The sequence below is a fragment of the Clarias gariepinus genome, chromosome 3, assembly GCF_024256425.1.
Source record: "Clarias gariepinus isolate MV-2021 ecotype Netherlands chromosome 3, CGAR_prim_01v2, whole genome shotgun sequence".
Taxonomy (NCBI): Eukaryota; Metazoa; Chordata; class Actinopteri; order Siluriformes; family Clariidae; genus Clarias; species Clarias gariepinus.
In genome coordinates, this window is record NC_071102.1 from 41,974,723 (window position 1) to 41,994,995 (window position 20,273).

General features: G+C 39.8%; 3 protein-coding genes across 3 annotated transcripts in view; all 3 read left to right on the top strand.

Moving 5' to 3' along the window:
- Positions 1-4,277, top strand: part of LOC128518513 (complement C3-like) — a 45,822-nt gene extending 41,545 nt beyond the window's left edge. Inside the window, exons 38-44 of the mRNA XM_053491665.1 lie at positions 95-184; positions 262-367; positions 457-546; positions 872-949; positions 1,048-1,128; positions 1,202-1,349; positions 3,673-4,277. Coding sequence (XP_053347640.1) covers positions 95-184; positions 262-367; positions 457-546; positions 872-949; positions 1,048-1,128; positions 1,202-1,349; positions 3,673-3,793 — 714 coding nt within the window. The 3' untranslated portion in view covers positions 3,794-4,277. The remainder of the gene's footprint in view (positions 1-94; positions 185-261; positions 368-456; positions 547-871; positions 950-1,047; positions 1,129-1,201; positions 1,350-3,672) is intronic.
- LOC128518710 (sialoadhesin-like) overlaps positions 1-20,273 on the top strand; it is a 1,187,000-nt gene that overhangs the window by 574,205 nt on the left and 592,522 nt on the right. The gene's annotated exons all lie outside the window — the stretch shown is intronic.
- Positions 6,892-20,273, top strand: part of c3b.2 (complement component c3b, tandem duplicate 2) — a 36,467-nt gene continuing 23,085 nt past the window's right edge. Inside the window, exons 1-16 of the mRNA XM_053491668.1 lie at positions 6,892-6,998; positions 7,251-7,271; positions 7,365-7,394; positions 7,551-7,580; positions 7,911-8,103; positions 8,881-9,046; positions 9,186-9,256; positions 10,047-10,138; positions 10,224-10,306; positions 17,297-17,384; positions 17,525-17,627; positions 17,791-17,905; positions 19,022-19,137; positions 19,233-19,376; positions 19,526-19,741; positions 20,063-20,263. Coding sequence (XP_053347643.1) covers positions 6,913-6,998; positions 7,251-7,271; positions 7,365-7,394; positions 7,551-7,580; positions 7,911-8,103; positions 8,881-9,046; positions 9,186-9,256; positions 10,047-10,138; positions 10,224-10,306; positions 17,297-17,384; positions 17,525-17,627; positions 17,791-17,905; positions 19,022-19,137; positions 19,233-19,376; positions 19,526-19,741; positions 20,063-20,263 — 1,755 coding nt within the window. The 5' untranslated portion in view covers positions 6,892-6,912. The remainder of the gene's footprint in view (positions 6,999-7,250; positions 7,272-7,364; positions 7,395-7,550; positions 7,581-7,910; positions 8,104-8,880; positions 9,047-9,185; positions 9,257-10,046; positions 10,139-10,223; positions 10,307-17,296; positions 17,385-17,524; positions 17,628-17,790; positions 17,906-19,021; positions 19,138-19,232; positions 19,377-19,525; positions 19,742-20,062; positions 20,264-20,273) is intronic.

The window sequence follows — 20,273 nt, forward strand, 5'->3', positions numbered from 1 at the left end:
AACACTTGTTGTTTTCTTCGAATAGGATTTTCAATTGAAAGCTAAATCTGATGCTACGTAAGTAAACGTGATTTGTGTGCTCTTTTATCTACAGCTGAGCAACTCTGTGGATCGTTACATCAACAATTTCCAAGTTGTAGATAATCTAAGCGATCGAGGATCTCTCATTATTCATCTGTTCAAGGTAACATGTATATGCTGTTCAGGCGCATATCCTTTTAATAAAAAATAATACTAATACATTTGTTTATGTGTATTCAGGTGTCCAACCAAGAGCCAGACATCATCTCCTTTAGGCTGAACCAAAGGTTTAAAGTGGGGCTCCTGCAACCGTCTACAGTCACTGTATACGAGTATTACAACACAGGTACAGACACTATGAATAATTATATATCTTTATAAATGTTTGATTCGGCTGAGTATTTAAAAATGAGTTCATTGAGTGTGTGTTTTTAGATAAACGTTGCAGCAGATTTTACACTCCACCAGAGGACAAAGAGCAGCTCAGTCAGATCTGCAAAGACAACATTTGTCGCTGCACCCAGGGTGAGCTGTTACATGCTATTGAACAAAGCTTTATTCATACACTATATATATTCAAAGGTTTGTGTACACCTGGCCATCACATTCTACATAAATGGTTACCACAGAGTTGTCAGGTGTCTATTCCCAAATCTAAAATTTAGTTACTTACAGGATTTACAGCTTAACATTAACAGTTCCATTGAATAAAAAAAAATGTTTTTAACTATTAATAAAATAGTTATGTTAAGTTAAATAGTTAATTAATATGTTTTAATGAATACACATTATCAGGGTAGATCTAATGCCAATGCACTGCTAATTTTTTAACTAATCACCTACTTTGTAGGTGACTGTTGTGTTTTAAAGACGGGTTCTTACACAGTTTCGGCAAGAAAGAAGGCTGCATGCAGCGGAATCCACCATGGTAACCATTAACTTCGAGTTAACTTATTTCCAACAAGCTTTCAAAATAATTCCTTGTTTATTGTGCATGCTTTTTTTTTATTATTATTATTAAAACAGTGTTTAAGGTCAGAGTGTTGAGCATCAGTACGAGCCAGTATGACAGATATCAGGTGGAGATCTTGCAGGTCATCAAAGAAGGTGTGTTTTTCCTTCAAATATTGTTTGTAATGTTGTATAGGATTTTCTTAAAACAGTGTTTGTGCATTTACAGGCACTGAGGTTGGTCTAAAAGAAAAGGATACACGAGGATTTCTTTCTCAAGCTGGATGTAGGGCGGGACTTAATCTGATCATGGGGCAGGACTACCTCATCATCGGACCATCCTCTGATATTTGGCAAGCAGGCGGTGACAAGAACAGGTGACATTGAACACCACCTTGTTGTCTCAATATAAGCATGTACATCGCTTAGAGAAGATTTTGGCCCCACCTGTTTTTTTTTGTGTAAATTCTTTTGCATGTTTGTAATGTTGAAATAATTCAAGTCATCAAACAAATGTTATTATTATACAAAGATAACCAGAGTTAATGCAAAGTTGTTAGAAGGCTGAGCTTGGAATGAAGAATTCAGTTGCAGAACATGCAACTGATGGATGAGATGCAAGAGAGAGTGTCTTTTTGTGGAGATGCCTAGCTTAGAAAGTAAATGCAGGAGGTCAAGCCCATGTATCTGGTCACCATTGTAACAAAGCCAACACATGAGACAAAGCAGTGGTCGAGAAAGTGGGAGCATTTAATCAGAGCAATCTGATAAAGGCTTCCTTAAATCCTGGAAGAGATCAGCTGTGAATAAGTCTCAGGTGTGCGGAAGGGGCTGTCTGGAGGGCGTGGGAAAAAAAAGCATCCTGGATGCCTAGGAGCTTTAAAGTGTTTATGGACTGCTTGTTTTTTTGTAGGCTAAGGTAGCAAGGTTCATTTAGTCTGATAAAAGTTGAGAGTTGTTACCCATGGTAAGAACTTGATCCAAAGGTGGCATCCAAAGAGGTCATGCGTCTTAAGGAAATCTCGAAGGCTCGATTCTTTCCCTCTGTCTGGCCATTAGATTGGGGATGGAACCTGAAACCTGAAATTAGGCTTGGAGTTTCCCTAATGAGCTTGCAAAATGCCTTCTGAATTGGGGTCCTTGGTCTGATTTCGTTGGGTGGGTATGAAGCCAGAAAACATGGATGATTTATAATGCTGCAGGCTCCTTGAAGAGGGGAAGCTTGAGGAGCAAAGCAAAGTGTGCAGCCTTGGAGAAATGGTCATGATGCAGGTTTTCCCAGTAGGTAAACCTGTGACAAAGCAGAGAAGTGGGGTGGTGTGGGAAACCTTGGAAATGTCCGGGCTATTCGGACAAAGTCCGCTTGACCTTGGTCTCACAGTCTACCCTGCCATCACAATCAAAATTGGAGTTCTTTAACTCTGGTCAGTAGAAGTGAGTGACACCCTGGACAGGGTGTCAATCCATTGCAGGGCACACACACATACACACACTCACACACTCAATCACACACTATGGGTGATTTGGGAACGCCAATTAGCCAAAACTGCAGTTCTTTGGACTGTGGGAGGAAATCAGAGTACCCGGATGAAATCCACAAAGCACTCCATGTGCACAGAGATGGGAATTGATCCTGGCCTGGAATCAAACCCTGACCCTGGAGGTGCCAGGCGACCACTGCGGCATGCACACTATAAACATTATATTTTGTTGAAAAAAAAAAACACACACCACTTTCATTGTACAGCATCACTTCCTACTGCTGGAGAAATTCTGAGTTCTATCACATCCTTTACACTATTATATAGCCATGGCATAGCGAATGAATATGAGAATGTGCACTATGATCAGAACAATCAGGAAATATTATCAGATTGCAGAAACTGTCAAGCCTTTTCACATCATGGTAATTATAACTATAAATCTTTAAAAAAAATAAATTAATAAAAAAAACAGCGAATATACACTACCGTTCAAAAGTTTGGGGTCACTTTCTAACTCCATGATGGTTCCTGATTTTTATTTCTTTCTACATTGTAAAGAAATGCTGAAGGCGCCCAAAAAATGCATTAATCTCCTTTGAACAGTTAATGGTGAGATGTTTCTGCTACTTCTGCTCTGTAAAGACTTCATAACGCCTCCAATCTGAGGTGCTGTTAATTGATCATTTTTCAGGCTGATAACTCTAAATGAACTCCTCGTCTGCGGCAGAGGTAGGTTTTGGTCTCGCCCTCCTGGGACGGCCTTCATGAGAGCCAGTTTCATTATGGTGCTTGACGGATTTTGCAAATGCACTTGACAATACTGTTCTTGCAAGAACTATTACAGAAAGGCCGACCTCTGTGTCTTAAAATAACAACTAAATAACATCCCCAGTATTGTTGTAGAATGTAGAAAATAAATCACTAAACAAAAACAAAGAAATTTGCAAGTGACCCCAAACTTTTAAACGGTAGTGTATTTAATATGAATATGAAGTAAAACAAATAACTGTACATTAGAAAATGAAATGCTATCCATTACCTATTGAAGTTAATATTTCCATTGTCAGAATTAAGGAGCTTCCATGTTGTGTGGATGTGTACTGTACTGTATATGTAAGCATTGTTTAATCGGACAGCACTAAATCCCAAAGCATGTGCATGGAGAATAAAACCATTTTCTAGTGTGTTAATATTGTTTCTCTTCTCAAATTTCCAGTTACACTTACATTCTGGGGAAGAACACCTGGGTGGAGCACTGGCCAACTGGCACATGTGACAAATGCACAGAACTGGACAATTTCAGCACGGAATTACAGAACACTGGCTGCAAGACCTAAAAAAAATACAAACACACACATACACATGTGCAGTACATTTACAAAAACTGTCTACTGAACTACAATGTCATGCACAAGGAGGTTTGCAGCCTGCAAGATTGATGCTTTAAACATGCACACATTTGCATGTTTTGCTTCATCTTATATTCTTTTCATCTATCAATATTAGTTTGCAAATTGATCGTTTTTTTAATTGCTTTCCTGCTTCTGTGTGACTATTGTTTTGTTTTAGCAACTGTTTTGTGTTTGTGTTCCATTAAACATTCTTACACTACAAAACCTGAAATAAAATGTAAAAACCGTTACATATCATGTTATAACACATTGCACATTACTCGACCACTTACAGTACTGTACCTGTGGTATTTCCTGGATTAGAATGTAGGTTTTAGCTTTAAAATGTCTGTTTACTTACAGTAGCATGCAACAGCCTAGGAACTCGTATGTAAATGGTCATACAGTAAATAAAGCTTTATTATTAGCAGACGTTCTTTTCTGCTTTGCTACATTTCACTATTTCAAATGACATCAAGTAAATGAAATACACACAAATAATGCAAGCAGAAGCTTTGATTGGCTTGCTGTTGTCTGATATAACTAGAGCTGAAGTAATGTACTGTAATACTTAGAAACACAATTGCTTGGCCAAACACCATCGTATACTGTCCTAACGAAGATACCTGAGCAATGATAATACATTTCACTGAGAATGACTGACTGATTTGATTATTCAACACCTAGCCACACCAAATAACAGAAACAAGAAACCTAACCCGTAATAATTTCTGAAGCATTTCTGTTTTAGTTATACGGTAGGATTAAATTAGACTATCTGGGTATGGTCTGGTTTGTTGTTGTACCCTTACAGTATTTTGCGCACCTCATTCAGCTTGCTGGTCCTTTGAGTTAACATCATCTGTCAAATATTTGCTTCATAGACAAGACAACAACACATTTACATTTAGCAGACGCTCTTATCCAGAGTGACTTACTTGGTGGTCATGGGGTTTGAACCTGGGATCTTCCGAATGCCTTAACCATTGAGCTACCCCTGGCCCGCACAAATGCCCAGGATTTGGCCAGAATGTTCAATAAGCACTCTATGTAATTATATTTTATTCTTTGTTACTTAACCAGTTTATATAGTGTCCATAAAACGTTTTCATGCATTTAAGCTACTACAAGGTTCCTTCTTTATAATGTTACCTAATTTAAATTCAGTATATTAGCTAGCTTTTCTTTATTGTTCCCAATGTATCAGAACTCCTCATTGTCAATGTCCAAGGGAACAACTCCCTTCCCTGGCTGCTTCTAATCACCTAGTTGATGTTCTGTTCATGGTTAACACCAGGTAAAAAGCTAACTATCTTTTAACCGTGAGTCCCTTTCTAACCCCTGATCAATAGAACTACTTTGTGTGTAGAACAAAGGATTGTACAACCTAGAACATAATATAAAAGTAAGTCTCATAGCTTACATTTCTCAGGACTGTCCACTACCTGCATGGTTTATTCTCCTTAACTTTTGGCTATACAGTACTGGGAAGAATTAAAACTACTGTCACCCTGTTAATTATCCTCTGTTGGTCGCAGAATAATATGTTTTTGAGGAACAGAACAACTGGTTAAAAAGGCAAACAAATAATAATCTGTTGATAATAAATGTTGTTTGTATAACTGTTATATAAAAGTAATATCCTGCTTGAGGTTACAGTCATTACAACAGCATGACCTCGAGTGTTGTTGTTACTGTAGTCTTTCTCCCATTAAGGGGTTTAAAATAATTAGCAATGAATTCATAGAGCTTTCAGACACAACATTTGTGCATAAACTCCGTGCTTAGTGGCCAGTTTATGCATTACGCCTGCCTTTACACAGAAGTCAAAAATCACCATGTTTGTTAAGATATGTTATCTGTATTTACAGAGATCTCATAGTGTGACTCAATGCTGACCTTTGGAATCATCTGTGAAGTGTATACACTCACCTAGACAAAAGGGATAAGGACTTTTCACCAAGCCAAATTCCTTGGCTGCTTGTATAACTGAGTGATAAGGTGTTGACCACATACACCACAGATATACTGTAAATAAATAGTAAATAATCCTGCACTAAAATCTCTCTTATTATTATTATTTTTTTTATTTTACCAAAAGAGAAAAAAACTACAATTCAGGTACAAATTCAAACATTTACATGAAGGAACCTTATGAACACAAGCGCGCTCATACGTACACACAGGTGTACACACAAGCATTCACATTGGTGTAAAAACAGGGGTGCACAGACACACACTGTCTTGATCTGCTGTTGCTTCAAAATATAGTATTAGTTATGTGTGCTGCTCAATAACATTTAACATTTAGTATTTACTGTGATTTATACAGATGTTGGTTGTTGCTGCAGGTTCTCTGATGTTGTGTCGTTTTCTCTTTTTGTCAGCAAGTATGGAAGCAAATTATCTGTTTTTTTTTTCTGTTTTTGTTTTTCTTTCTATCCCCCATTCTTTTTTCTCTCCCTCTCTCCGCCTACTCTGTTGACTTTCTCCACAAACTTTTTTTTTGTTTTTGTTTTTTTGTCTTCTTCTTCCCTTTTTTATTTTTAATTTATTTATTATTATTATTATTATTATTATTATTATTATTATTATTATTATTACCTTTTTTTTCTTCTCTCCTGGTTTACCCTGGTCTTGTCTGTCATAGTATGGTTAAATAAATAGTAAAGGGTATATAAAATTTAATCAATTATTTATTTAAAAAAAAAAGGCTGTGAATGATGATAGCATAGCTACATATACGCATTGTCATGTGTTGTCTGTGTTACTGACAGGCCGGAAAATAAAAGAAGAAAATAAAAAAATAAAAAAATACAGTTTTGGCAAAATCCTAAATGTATAGATACATTATGATAGAGAAAATTCACATTTAAAGATTACATTTCCACTTAGCAATGGCAAGACATTGATTTTCCCAGGAATTTCTGGTAGCATTTTCAGTAGCCTATAATGAATTGCAAATTGTGCAATAGTGGAAAGTCTAAAAATGTGTACAATGTGGTTGTCATCAGCTTTGGTCTAATGTTTCTGCGCTCACACTGTGTAGTAGGTCGTCTGTAAGGATGCACTCGTTAATGCTGTTAGTATGTATTTTGTCCATGTGTAATGAATTAAATGCTCAGTTTTCATTTCAAGGTGGGGACTTCTGGTAAGTTTGTTTTGTAGTATAGTATTGAACATTAAGAACTTATACACTACTTGCAAGATACATACTACAATATTTATTTATTTTTTTAATTTATTTATTTATGGATGTTTAAATTGTGTTTTATAGTGTAGGACAAGACTTTGTCAGTTTTTTTGTTTGTTTGTTTGTTTAGTTTTTTTTATAAACCAAAATCAAATCTGTATTTTACAAAATCGTTCATGCTTGATCTTTGCATATATAACTCTATTACAGGACCTGGCATCAGCGTAGGAGGTACGTGTCCCTAAGTCTATTACATGTGTGTGGTGTTAGTTTAGAATGAACAGAAATTGTGCAGGAATTAACAAACAACTTTTTCATCCATAGACAACGTCCTTTATGGTTATACGATGATTTGTAAGTATTGTGAACTACCAATCTTTTAAAACATGTTGGGGGTTATACTACTGTAATTAACGATACCAAAAAGACATTGTAATACTGTTCAGTTATATTAACGATAATTGTTTTTGTTTTATATTAGCAATGAGAGTGTTTTCTTTGTGTTTTCAGAAAAGAGCCACAATTGGACCCTGCACCAAAGTGAGTCCCTCACAGACTACACATACACAAAAGCTGTGTTGGATTTTAAAATGTTAACTTATAGAAAACAAGTGTACATATATATGCATTAATAGATTAAATTAAAGTTAAGGAACAACTTAGTTATTGTTGTTTCTTTATCAGATTCTCTTTCTTGCATTGTATTTTGATGGCAGATCTCTAGACAATTATATTCAGTCTCAATCACTAATGTCTTGTAAAATATATAAGCTAGCCCAAGACCAATCATTCCTGGTTATGAATAAGACATTTAGGGAAGGACAATGTCTATACAGGGCCAAAAGACTATGTTCAACTTCACTTCTGCAGGTTCGCTCTGGTGACGCCAGCAGTTTTAAGAGTGGAACATAAAGAAAACATCCTGGTGGAGGCATTTGGCCTTTCTGAGCCTGTCAGGGTTGTTCTCTCAGTTTATGATTTCCCAGTCAAGTCAAGGCTACTGTGGCAAGGAATCATCACGCTCAACTCAGATAATAACTACAGCTTCCTCCAAAGCATCCAGGTAAATTAAATAGAATTTGTTACAGGTTTGTTCCGTGTGACTTAGCATTAATGAAACACAACTTGTTTGGTCACACCCCCTAGAGTTTTATAATCCTTGGTCAAAACAGTGAGTTTGTATTGAACTTATATTGTTGTGTACGTAATACTCATAGCCTTTTTTATATAACATTTGTGGTTTTTGCAGAGATTACTTATCCCATGCAAATCAATCATAATTACTCCTGGGGCTAGATTCAAGACAAGGATATGTGTAATTGAGAGTGTTTTCTTGCCTGTATATAACCTGAGCTATTCACCATAATATAAAAAGACCTGTTGAAACCTTCTTAAGTTAATACATTGGAAATAAGATATAAGGTTTTGCTCTTTCACTTCATTCCAGTATAAAGCTATTCTTTTGTCTGATTGGTAAAACAGTCATGCAGTAGATCTACCGGCTGCATGTGTAAAGTAAATGGTTAGAAAAGTAACAAGTTAAGTGTAGCTAAATGTAGCGGAGTAAAAGTAACGTTTCTTCTTTATAAATCTACTCAAGTAAAAGTAAAAAGTATTGTGCAGCAAATCTACTCAAAGAAGTGCATTTTATGCAAAAGTTTACTCAAGTAAATGTAAGGGTGTAAATGTAACTCATTACTACCCACCTTTGGTTATTACAACTGTTATTACTGACAAGTTTCTGTAATCCAAGGCTTTAAAGAATGCTTCTGAGGTTTAGATAAGACTTATTTTTGTTGTTTGAATGGTTTAAACTGAGAAAGCTAAATCTTTTGCACAGATTAATCCGAGCCTCCTGAATCCAGAAGAGAAAGAAACCAAGTATGTCCAGCTAGTCTCTCAATTTGGACAATACCAGGAGGTTGAGCAAGTTAGTAAAGTGTCTTTTCTGTCTGGTTACATCTTCATCCAAACCGACAAACCCGTGTACAACCCAGGAGACACAGGTACTAATTGTAATAGCTGAAATATTTTGAATACAGACAAAGGGAGAATATTCCACTTTGTTTAGCTTCATTATTTTTATTTAATCGATACATAACTTATTAAGTATTCAATTCTGAAGGTCTTTTCTCTTTTGTACAGTGCGCTGCCGTGCTTTTATTTCTAATGCCGATTTTCAGGCGTCAGATGGAACTATTTCCGTTGAAATCCAGGTAAGTTCAGCTCCTGTTTTAAAACCTAATCACCATATTTAGTTTAAAAATAAAACTGAGTTCATGCATGAGTTTACAGTTTGGGCTAGAAAGGAGTCAGTCCCAGCAACGGTTCTTTATGCCTCTCTGAGGCTCATTAGACTTAATGTGCTGTTCGTCTCCCCCCAAAAAATGTTAGCAGAAAATAAACTTATGTTCAATTATAGACAATATTCTATGGGATAGTATGTTTCGTTTTGCACAGTGAGAGAAATGAGTGCTTTATCAACTCCATGTCTATTGATTTTGCCACAGTAGACCCCAGGTGAACTTTGAACTTGAATCTTTTATTTACTTGGCTTATGATCATGGTGCACTGCCTTTGGCAAAATTAAAGATCATGTCTTTTCAGCTTGTTCTGCTGTTTTGCTGTATGGATCCTTACTCACCTATATGCATGCTTACACACTGGTTGGAAAAACATTGGCACTGGACATTGAACGTATATCACATGTATGAACTATGATGTTTTTGATGTCCACAATCTGTGGACAATAAACGGTTCCCAGCTAAAGCAATAGAAAAGCCATGTGGTCAGTAAAACATGATACTGACAACTATTGACAAAGCCACAGGCATCCATAACCATATGGCCGGAGAGCAAAAGAGAGCTTGTTCTTGGGGTTGGGGGGCTTTCAGACACATATTGATGTTGATCACAGCAACTCTACACCATTATGGGCATTAGTGAGCTCTTGCCTTTGGAAGAGGGTACATTATTATTTTGCTGTTTTTCTCTGTTGTGCTGTAGAATCCTGATGGGATTACAGTCTATACCACACCAAGAAGCAAAGCAGCAATTGGCGTTCTCTCCACCACTTATGGACTCTCAGACATTGTCAAGTATGTATGGAATTATTAATCAATACTTGTATTTTTTTGTTTGTTTATTGTTGTTTTTTTGGATTAACATCTGTAATATTCGTAGAGAAGGCAAGTGGAAGGTTGTTGCCAAATTTGACCACTGGAAAGAGAACACATTTAGTGCTGATTTTGAGGTGAAAAAGTATGGTATGTATTTATATTTATAACATTGCCTGGGCAAAAACAAACAAACTGATTTTCATAGAATACAAATATTGGTATGGTTTACAAAAAAAGAAATAGTGGGGGTATAAGGTGGATTAACAGTAGAATAAGGTGAATGTGTATCAGTAGTAGTAGCATAAGTAGTAGTAATGTAAAAAAAACATTTTGAAAAAAAAAATGCATCCTGAATGAAATGGAAAGCATCAAAAACAAAAAAGAAAAAAAAAAAACTTGGATGCTCATCCAGTACAGTAAAAGCCATTTAGGAAGAGATACTAGCATCTACCTGGCCAAAGGTTATCAGAGTGATGTAATTTTGGTCCTACTTTTAGGAGCAGAAATAATAGCAATTTATTTAAACAGGCAATCACTCCTATCCCCACCAAAATGTAGGAGAACTCTGGAGGTGTCCTAACTGGAGAGGAAATGGCATTCAGGCAGAGAAGTGACACAAATCTCATAAATGATATGTTTGGACAAAAAAGGAAAAACATTTTTGTTTTTAAACACATTGCGTGCAGTAGGCAAATAGTAAATTAAATTTGCTTTTTCAGCACCACAGATCATGCGCAGCTTCATACAAGCTTCATCACTGTTGTGGCCTTCCGTAGTATTACTCAGTCTCAGTAAAAAAGGAAAAAAGCTCTCTCACACATCCACTGCAGTGTCTTTTAATACTCTCCAGTAATTACCACTTTAGTGGATTAACAACAAGTGCGTCAATCTGATCTCAGATCTAAAACCAGAGAGAGAGCTTTGGCAAAAATTTTATCTGCCCTCTTTCTATGCTATATCTCAAGGTTATACTTGTTATGATTATACATACGAGATAGGAAAACCAAAGGGTTATGGTCTGTAAAAATCACCACTGGTTCAGCCGTAAATCCCAGGTATACATAAAAATGTTGTAATGCTAGAAGCATAACAAGGGTTTCCTTTTCAGTTGCATAGTAGTTTTGTTGACTTTTCTTGAACTTGGCTAAACTGATCAGAGGAGCTTATGCAACCGTACAGGACTCGCGTCTCCAAGGATTCAAATTCAAATTCAAATTCAAATTTTATTTGTCACATACACAAACATACACAGTACGAAATGTAGTGAAATGCATTATACGCCTGCCATTGACCCTAAAAGAGAGTTAAATTTTACAAATAAGAAATAAATATAAATAAAAGAAATACGATAGAAATTAAATTAAAAAATTAAATTAAACTAGGAAAAATAGAACTAATTATAAAAATAGAAATATGATGTACAAAATAGAAATATACTGGCGGCACTGTCACCTCAGGACCTCAGGGCCTCAGGACACATGCTCAAGAACTGCCCGTTAACAGGATGCGCCCTCTAGTCAGACTGGGAGCATTAGAGGTTGCCCCTGCAGATAAACTCCCAGAACCACACCCCTTACTCTCTGCAACTCTAATCATAGGTATCCAAGCTAACCCAGTTGAGGCACTTATTGACTTCGCCTCTGACCATAACCTGATCAGTGCTCCTACAGCCAGGACGCTAAAGGTCCCTTGTGTGCCTGTGGAACCTCTGCTTGCTGTTTAGCCCCTAGATGGGAGCCCCCTGCCAGCTATCTCGCGCCAAACCCTTTCAACCCTTCCAAGAGTCTTGGGGAATTACACTGAGAAGATTCGCCTGGTTATTATTTAAAGTCTAGGCTTTCCGCTTCATGGCCCACACACTAAGCACGGACTAAGCACATCATCACAGGTCAAAGCCCTTCATGTTCCATGTCATGTCTTCTCTTAGTGTTCCCTCGATCCTCCGTTCTCGCTACGCCTGCTGTAACTCCGGACATCTCCCACCAAATACCACGATCTCAAACAGGCCTTCAACAAGGCTCAAGCCATTATGAAATTATCCATTTATCCTCCTTCCTGGCAGGGGCGGGATTCTTTTTCGTCAAAAAAAATTATGGATTTCTTAATCCCTGTATTGATTATTGAGTTAGTTATGATCAGGAATTGTTACCCTTTACTGCTCATGGCCACTGCCTTTAAGCTTCTCTAGGGAGCCAACATATCTACATATCTAAGTTGTATCTATGCAATGAAAACCATCTCATCCAAATTCAGGAGGGCGACGAGTGGAAGACTGCTTTCAAAACCCTGACCTGGCATTATGAATACCTTGGGGTCCCGTTCAGACTGACTAACGACCCAGCCCTCTTCCAGGCCCTTATCAATGATGTGCTCCTGAATTGTGTTTGTCTATTTGAACGATATTCTAATTTTCTCTTGTGGTTTGAAGGAGCACTGTCACCACATTCATCAAGTTTTACAGAGACTCTTAGAGAACAATCTTTACGTCAAGGCAGAAAAGTGAGTGTCACACAACATCCACCACCTTCCTGGGTTTTGTTATATCCCCCTCAAGGCTAGAAGTGGAACCAGCAATTAATACAATACAAAATTCTGCATAGAGTGCACTACACAGGTCATCGGATGTTCCGGATGGGTCTTACAGCTTCTAACAACTGCTCACACTGCCAAAACAACACACCTGACAATTACATACATGCTCTATGGTTCTGTCCACCTGTTCAGAAATTCTGGTATGAGATTTGTGAAGACTTATCAAAGTGTCTTAAATGTTCCATTCTAGCCTCTCCTTCAGTTTGCTTGTTAGGTGACCTAGAGGGTGTCACTACAGAGGTCAACACAATCCACATGGCTTTCACCGCCTTATGCATTGCTAAGAAAACTGTCCTCATGAACTGGAAAAATAGAAATAATCTTAATATCAACCAATATAGAGATCGTTTGTTAGACTATATTAGTCTTGACACGGCATCTGCTGCCACATTAGATCAATCCCCTGGGCTCCTTTGATCGGCTCCATTACCTAGTGTGGCTGGGGGCCGCAGTTCTGTCCGGTTTTGGTCCTGGTTGCTGATGCGGCGGGGGGCATGCTGGCCTGGGGCGTCTAGGCGTTCTCGGGGGGTGGGTTTCTTGGGGGGTTCCGCGCTGGGGCTGCGGTCCTGGCCTGGAGGGGGCGCGGGTGGCTCCTGGGCGGTGTTTTTTTTTTATTATTTATTTATTTATTATAATTCCCCCCCCCCCCTACCGTCCGCACGCGGCGCTGCTGGGGAGGCCCGTGTCGGCGGACGTAGGTTGCCGGCCTGGTGGCCGTACCGCTCCGAGATAGGTCCGGGGGGGGGGGTTGGGGTCCTGGGGGCGCTCTACCTCTGGGCTGGGGTTTCGGCTGGGCCTGGGGGGCCTGGGTCCTGGCGGGTGTGCTGCCAGAATGTGGCTTGGTGCTTGCCCTGGTGCCCGGCCCTGGGCGGGGACCTTCGACGCATCGGTGGAGCTGGGGGGCCTCTTCAGCTGGTGGGTGTGTTTCTACCATCTGCAAGTGTCCTCTTTGCACTTTTTTTTCCCTTCTTCTTCCCTTCTGTTGTGGGGCCTGGTGGGCTGCCCCGGGCTCTGCGGTGGCCGGTGGGGCCGCTGCCATGGGCCCTGGTTTGGATGGGCCTGGGCCCTCGGCCCTGGGCGGTTTTTTTTGGGCAACAGGGGTGCCTATGGGGGTCAGTAGGGGAGCTGGTCCCAAGGGGGGGGTACTTGCCCCCTCTGATTATTTTCTCCCCATCCCCGATTCTTCCCTCTTCCCGCTCCATCACAACACCATACAGGTAGGGCTTAGGGGTGCAGGGGTGTTGCTGGGATGCAGGGGAGGTTTTCCTTCCCTGTCTCCTTGTGACCACCTGCATCTCAATTTTATATCACATCTTAGACACTCTCATTACTTAGTGTCATGTTACACATACATATAGGGCCTTGGGGGTGGGCACACTGAATGGCGTCCAGAGGGCGGGCTGTTTAATCAGCCTTACCTCTGGTGCCAGTGCCCACTTCCCAATTTTAAGTGACACGTAGACATTTAGGGTTCTTGGGAGGGGCAGAGCTGACACGAGCTGCCGGAGGGTGGTTAGTGTCTTGCCCCTCCCTTGTTTTAAAGCACTTTAGAACAACACACACCAACACTGCATAAGAGCGGGAGGAGCGAAGCGGGGGTCTTCCTTTTTTCCACACCCCCGTTCTCTATCCGCGGTCCAGGGCCAGGGGCTGAGAGGAGGAGCTGGCCGTTCAGTTGGGGTCTGGGCTGGTGGTCCTTTCCGCTGCTGCGGGGACCGGGGGGGGTCTTTCTGTCCCCACGGCGGAGGGAAGTGGGTATATGGGGAGTGTGAGTGTGTATACTGTCTATTTTTGTGTGTCTACATGTGTCCCCCCTGCTCTGCCACCACACACAGCTGTGGGGTGCCCCCAGCCGCTGGTGGGTTGTTGGTTTCTCGCTCCGGGGCGGGGCGCTTGGGTGAGCGCTGGCTCACTCGCGGCGGTCGCTGGGCGGGATCTGGCTTTCCTGGCTTGGCTGGGCACCGGCTGGTGGATGGGGGGGGCCCTGGGATCTCTGGACCCAGGGACCGGACTGCCTCGGAGTGGACGTCCACCGGCGGAGCCTGCGGTCCTGTCACCACGGCCCCCTGGGGCGTCTGCACTGGGGCTCAACTCAACTCAACTCATCTTTATTTGTATAGCACTTTAACAACATGAATGCCCCAAAGTGCTTCACATAAATAATAAAATAACATTGTAATCTAATAAAATAATGAATAATAATAATAATAATAATTATAATAAAATAAATAAATAAAAATAAAATAATACAAAAATAAAAGATTATTTGTAATAAATTGTAAAACAATATGTAAAAACAACATGTCATGTTGGTTTAAATGCCAGGGAAAACATGTGAGTTTTAAGATGGGGCTGCTAGATGACACCCCTCTGGGCTCTCCGCTGCCCCTTTCGGGGTGGGGGGGCTGTCCCTGCGGTGGTTTTCCTGAGACTCCTGTGCTCTGGGGGGCCTCTGGATGTCTGGGACCCGTGTCTCCGCCGTATCTGCTCCATGCCTCGCGGGACGGGACTGTGGTCCCCCACACACACTATTAAACATTTACATGGAGGAGCCCTATGAACACAAGCGCGCTCACACACACAGGTGTGCACACAAACGTTCACACTGGTGTACAAACAGGTGCTCACACACACACTGCCTTTGCTGTTGCTTAAAAAAAAAATGTTTATTTAAAAATATTTTATTAATCAACAGGTTTTGGGATTTGTGGTTTGCCGCGAGTCGTGCAGGTGTTGGTTGTGGCTGCGGTTTCTCTGCTGTTGTGTCTTCTGTTGTTTTTTCTCTTTTTCTTCGGCAGGTGCGGAAGCGAATTCTGACTGTATTCTCTCACCCCTCCCACCCCCCTCCTTTTTTTTTTTTTCTCTTTTCCCTTTTTTTTTTCCTTAAATGTTTGTTTGTTTATTTATTTTTATTCTTTTTTTTTTTTTTACTCTCTCTTCTCTTTTTTTGGTCCCCCGGTCTTGTCTGTTATAATATGGGAAACAAACTAAATAAATTAAAAAAATAAATAAAATGGCTGTGAATGATGATAGAACAGCTACACATACACTCTGCTATGTGTTATCTGTGATACTGACAGGCCGGGAAAAAATAAAATAAAAAAATTGAAGTGGAACCAGCTAAGGTTCAGGAGGTCTCCAATTGGCTAACCCCAGGCTTGTGATAAGACCTCCAATGGTTCCTGGGCATTGCCAATTTTTACTGTCGTTTTATTAGGGGATATATTTCTTTCATCACCCCCCTAACGTCTCGGATTTCCTCCAAGATGCGCTTTTGTCCAAATTTTTTTTGTCAACCTCAAAAAAAAAGTTCACCTCAGCCCCCATTCTCATTATTTCTGACCTATCCAGTAGAGGTTGATGCTTCCAGCACCAGTGTTGGAGAGATCTTTTCCCAGAGGTCCCAACAGGACTACAAACTGTACCCCTGCTTGTTCTACCCCCGTTGCCTATCCTCGGCCAAGAGGAACATGACATAGGTGACCGAAAGCTTCTGGCCTTTAAGTTAGCTTTGGAGGAAAGGAGGCACTGGCTGGAGGGAACCGAGCTTTCGTTTCTTGAGTATCTACATAATGCCAAGAGGCTCAATGCCTGTCAGGCTTAATGGGCACTATTTTTCTCCAGATTTTACTTTTTCTTGTCCTACCAACCAGGCTCTACAAACACCAAGTCAGACGCTCTCTCACAACAGTTCTCCTATGCCATCCAACACTATTATGCCATCTTGCTGTCTAATTGCTGCCATGGACCTAGATATTGAGACCAAAGTCAAGCAGACATTGACCAAGAAGCTCAATCTAAGCTAATCCAAAAAAGGGATTAGAGTCCACCTATAGTAAATTCATGTGCCTTTTACTGAGGAGTGGCTTTTGTCTGGCCATTCTACCATGCAGGCCTAATTGGTGGAGTGCTGCAGAGATGGTTGTTCTTCTGGAAGGTTCTTCTCTCTCCTTTTTATTTTTAATAAATTTGCAAAGATTTCAAACAAACATCTTTCATGCTGTCATTATAAGGTATTATTTTAAGAATAATGATGTAGACAAATAATGAATTAAATCCATTTTCAAATAAGGCTGTAACATACAGCCTGTATAGGCTGTAACAAAAAGTGAAGTGCTGTGAATACTTTCCGGATGCATTTCCTATATATTATAGGCACTGAGCATGGGTCATCTGTCTCCCTTCTTTCCCCGATTCCCCACATTACTCTGGAACAGGGCAAAACTGGAATGATCAGACCACACAACCTTTTCCCAATGCTTCACAGTTCATTTTTTATGACCTCTAGCAAAATAAAGCCTTTTTGTCCAATTAGGCTCACTGATAAGTGTTTTTTTAAGGCTCCATATTCCTTTGTCCCAATCCCTTAAGTTCTTTAAGCACTTTGCATTGTGTATATTTCATTAGTTAAATCTACATGATGACTTGTTTTTGGCCAGGCAGTGTATTTTCAAAATGTTTATGGGGGAATACTTAAGCATGGCAGTACATTTCAGGAGTCTGGGTGTTAAAACCTCATTCTTACAGTTATTTTATTGATTCCAGTGCTACCAGCATTTAATGTTACACTAATACCAAAACAGACCCACTTCAGTTTGGAAGATCAGGAGTTGAATGTGGAAATACATGCCAGGTCAGTACCATCTTATACATGTGCCTTGTTCAATCAGGTCTACTGTTGCTCATTTACAATATATGTACAGATTAGAGTTTGTTGTGTCATCATATATTCATTAGTCAGTAATATCATTACACTATGTAATCTTTTCTTAGATATGTGTATGGTGAGAAGGTGGAAGGGGTAGCGTACGTGGTGTTTGGGGTAGAAAGAAATGGACAAAAAGTTAGACTCCCATCTATGAAGCAAGTAAAAAATGTGAGTGAAATATCTATGGAAGTCCCATCCAGTGCTCTTAAAATTGGCTCTGGATCTACTAATGTCTGACTCTACCTGAAGCCAGAACTGTTTTAATAAATGAATCCAATCTAGTATATTTTTACTGTCTATCAAACACACTTCTGTTTATGACTGGTTGCAGCTGGATGGTGGGATCGCCACTCTGACCATAGCTGAGCTTAAGGATGCATACCCTAATATCAACAGCCTAGTGGGCTCATCTATATACGTCAGAGCTTCTGTCTTGACTAGCTCAGGTACCTTAGGATATCTTTGTTGCAGATCAATGCAGTGAAACCTCGGATTGCAAATTTTTGTAATAAATTTTGACTTGGAAAACGAACAAGTCTTGGTTTACGAGTACAGAGTATCATGCATCATGCATGCGTTTCTTGTTTTGACGCCGAGTGTCACGTGATCACAACTGAGCCAACGTTTTTTTCTCTCTCTTGCGCTGCGGAATTGTGGGTAATCGCAGACACACAGACACACACCTGCTGGGTCTTAGTGTGCGTCTATTACTGGTATAATCAACATCCGTGCATGCGTGTACTGTTTACTATAACACTGTGACCTGCATAAAATATCTTTTATTTTGTGTCTGTATGCGTGTGTGTACAGCGTGTGTGTAAAGCAAAAGCAAGTCTAATTAGAGAGGGTAAAGATTTATTTTCTCTCTCTGTATCAGCCTGCTCTTTGTGTCACACACACACACAGACCCCACCTACTTTTGCCTTCACAGACACACACACTCTTTTTCTCTGCTCTACACAGAAACACTGCTCTGTTGCAATTCTTTTCAAAGATAAAGTGCAGGTTAATTTTTTTTATTTTACATCAGTGATTCCATTAGTGTGTCGCTCAATCGAGTGTCATTAGAGAGATTTCTTGTTTATTTTTTCCGATAAAACAGTGTTTCCATTGTGTGCGTGTGTGTATTTGAATAGAGTGGAGGAAGGGTAACTGTGTTACGAGAAGAGGGAGAGGGGAGGGGCTCCTTACATTATCTTGACACACACACACACACACACACACAAACACAGCGACTGCACGCACAAACAGAAACACTTATCTGTCAGAATTTATTTTTACCTGTTTTTAAAGTTAAAGTGCAGATTAATTTGTTTCATTTTTACTTTATATTTTTGTATGTATTTTTTGGGGCTGTGGAACGAATAATTTAAGTTTCTATTATTTCCTTTGAGAATATTCATATAACAGAATTCATAATAAAGAATTATGCTCGTAATCCAAGGTTCCACTGTATCTTTCAGATAATTTTTCAAAAAAATGGTACAGTATATAGAGAGCTGTACTCTGTAACACAAAGCAAGTTTTTGCACTAAAATATAATGAATCATTTTCATCCTCAGGAAGTGATCTCGTGGATGCAGAGAAGACGGGCATCAAAATAGTTTTGGCACCCTACCTGCTCACTATCAAGGAAACGCCAAGGTTTTATAAATCAGGCTTACCATTTGAAATGATGGTAATATAGTACGACATATATATAGTACTTAGTAAATAAAAGTGAGTTGGATTTGTGTCATAAATTCTTGTAATTGTTTGTGTTTTGGGTCTCAGGTTACAGTAAGCCATCATGATGGTTCCCCAGCTCCAAACGTTCCTGTTCAAATAACATTCCTGCCCTCTCCAATCACGGTCCACAGTGGCACCATCAGAGCGTCTCTTAACATGCCTTCTGACATGAACTCTGTCACATTAATAGTGAGTCAGATATTATGATACAAAATCTTTCCATAAACTATATATTAAAATGTACTACTGTATGTATTAAACAATACTGTGTCTTGAATATCGTTGTAGAAAATTGCGCCTGTAGTCGAGACATGCCAACCTGTGAATTGTGATTTCAGGCAGAGACAGTAATCCCAGACTTGAAGCAGGAACAGCAGACAAAGGCTGAATGGTTCGTGGAACCGTACTCGCCTTTTAATTCTGACCGGATTAATCAGCTTTACATCACCTTAGACTCAAACACTGTGAAAGCTGGACAGACCTTAAACTTTAAACTGCACCTGAGCACCTTCTCACAAAGAGAACGAAGCTACATCCAGCATGTTTCCTACATTGTAAGTCACATGGTTTGTTAGCTGGGTTGACACGTATTGGTAGAATGTACAAAGCATTTACATCTACAATACTACTCAACAAGCATCACAATCGCCCTTGTCACAGTTAGGGGGTTTCACTCACACTGTGTGGTTTGTCATAAAAGCTGGATTCCCTTTTAATCTTCATTTGTGCACATTGCTCCTGTTAATATTGCAGCTTAAGATCACTAAAGTCATGTATAATGTCTCATGATTGCAATTTAATTTGATGGTATGAAGTATGTTCATATAGTTGTCCATTTTAAAAATATTGTTTACACTTTTCTATGCATGCTCCAGGTGTTGAATAAGGGGAGAATAATTCGTGCAGACAGGGTAAGCATTGGAGGACATGAAGTGACCAACATTCCCCTAAAAGTGACATCAGAGATGCTGCCTGCGTTCCGATTTGTAGCGTACTACGTATTACCATGGGACCATAGCGTGGAGGTGGTGGCCGATTCCGTTTCGGTGGACGTGGAGAGCCATTGTGTTGGATCAGTGAGTCAGT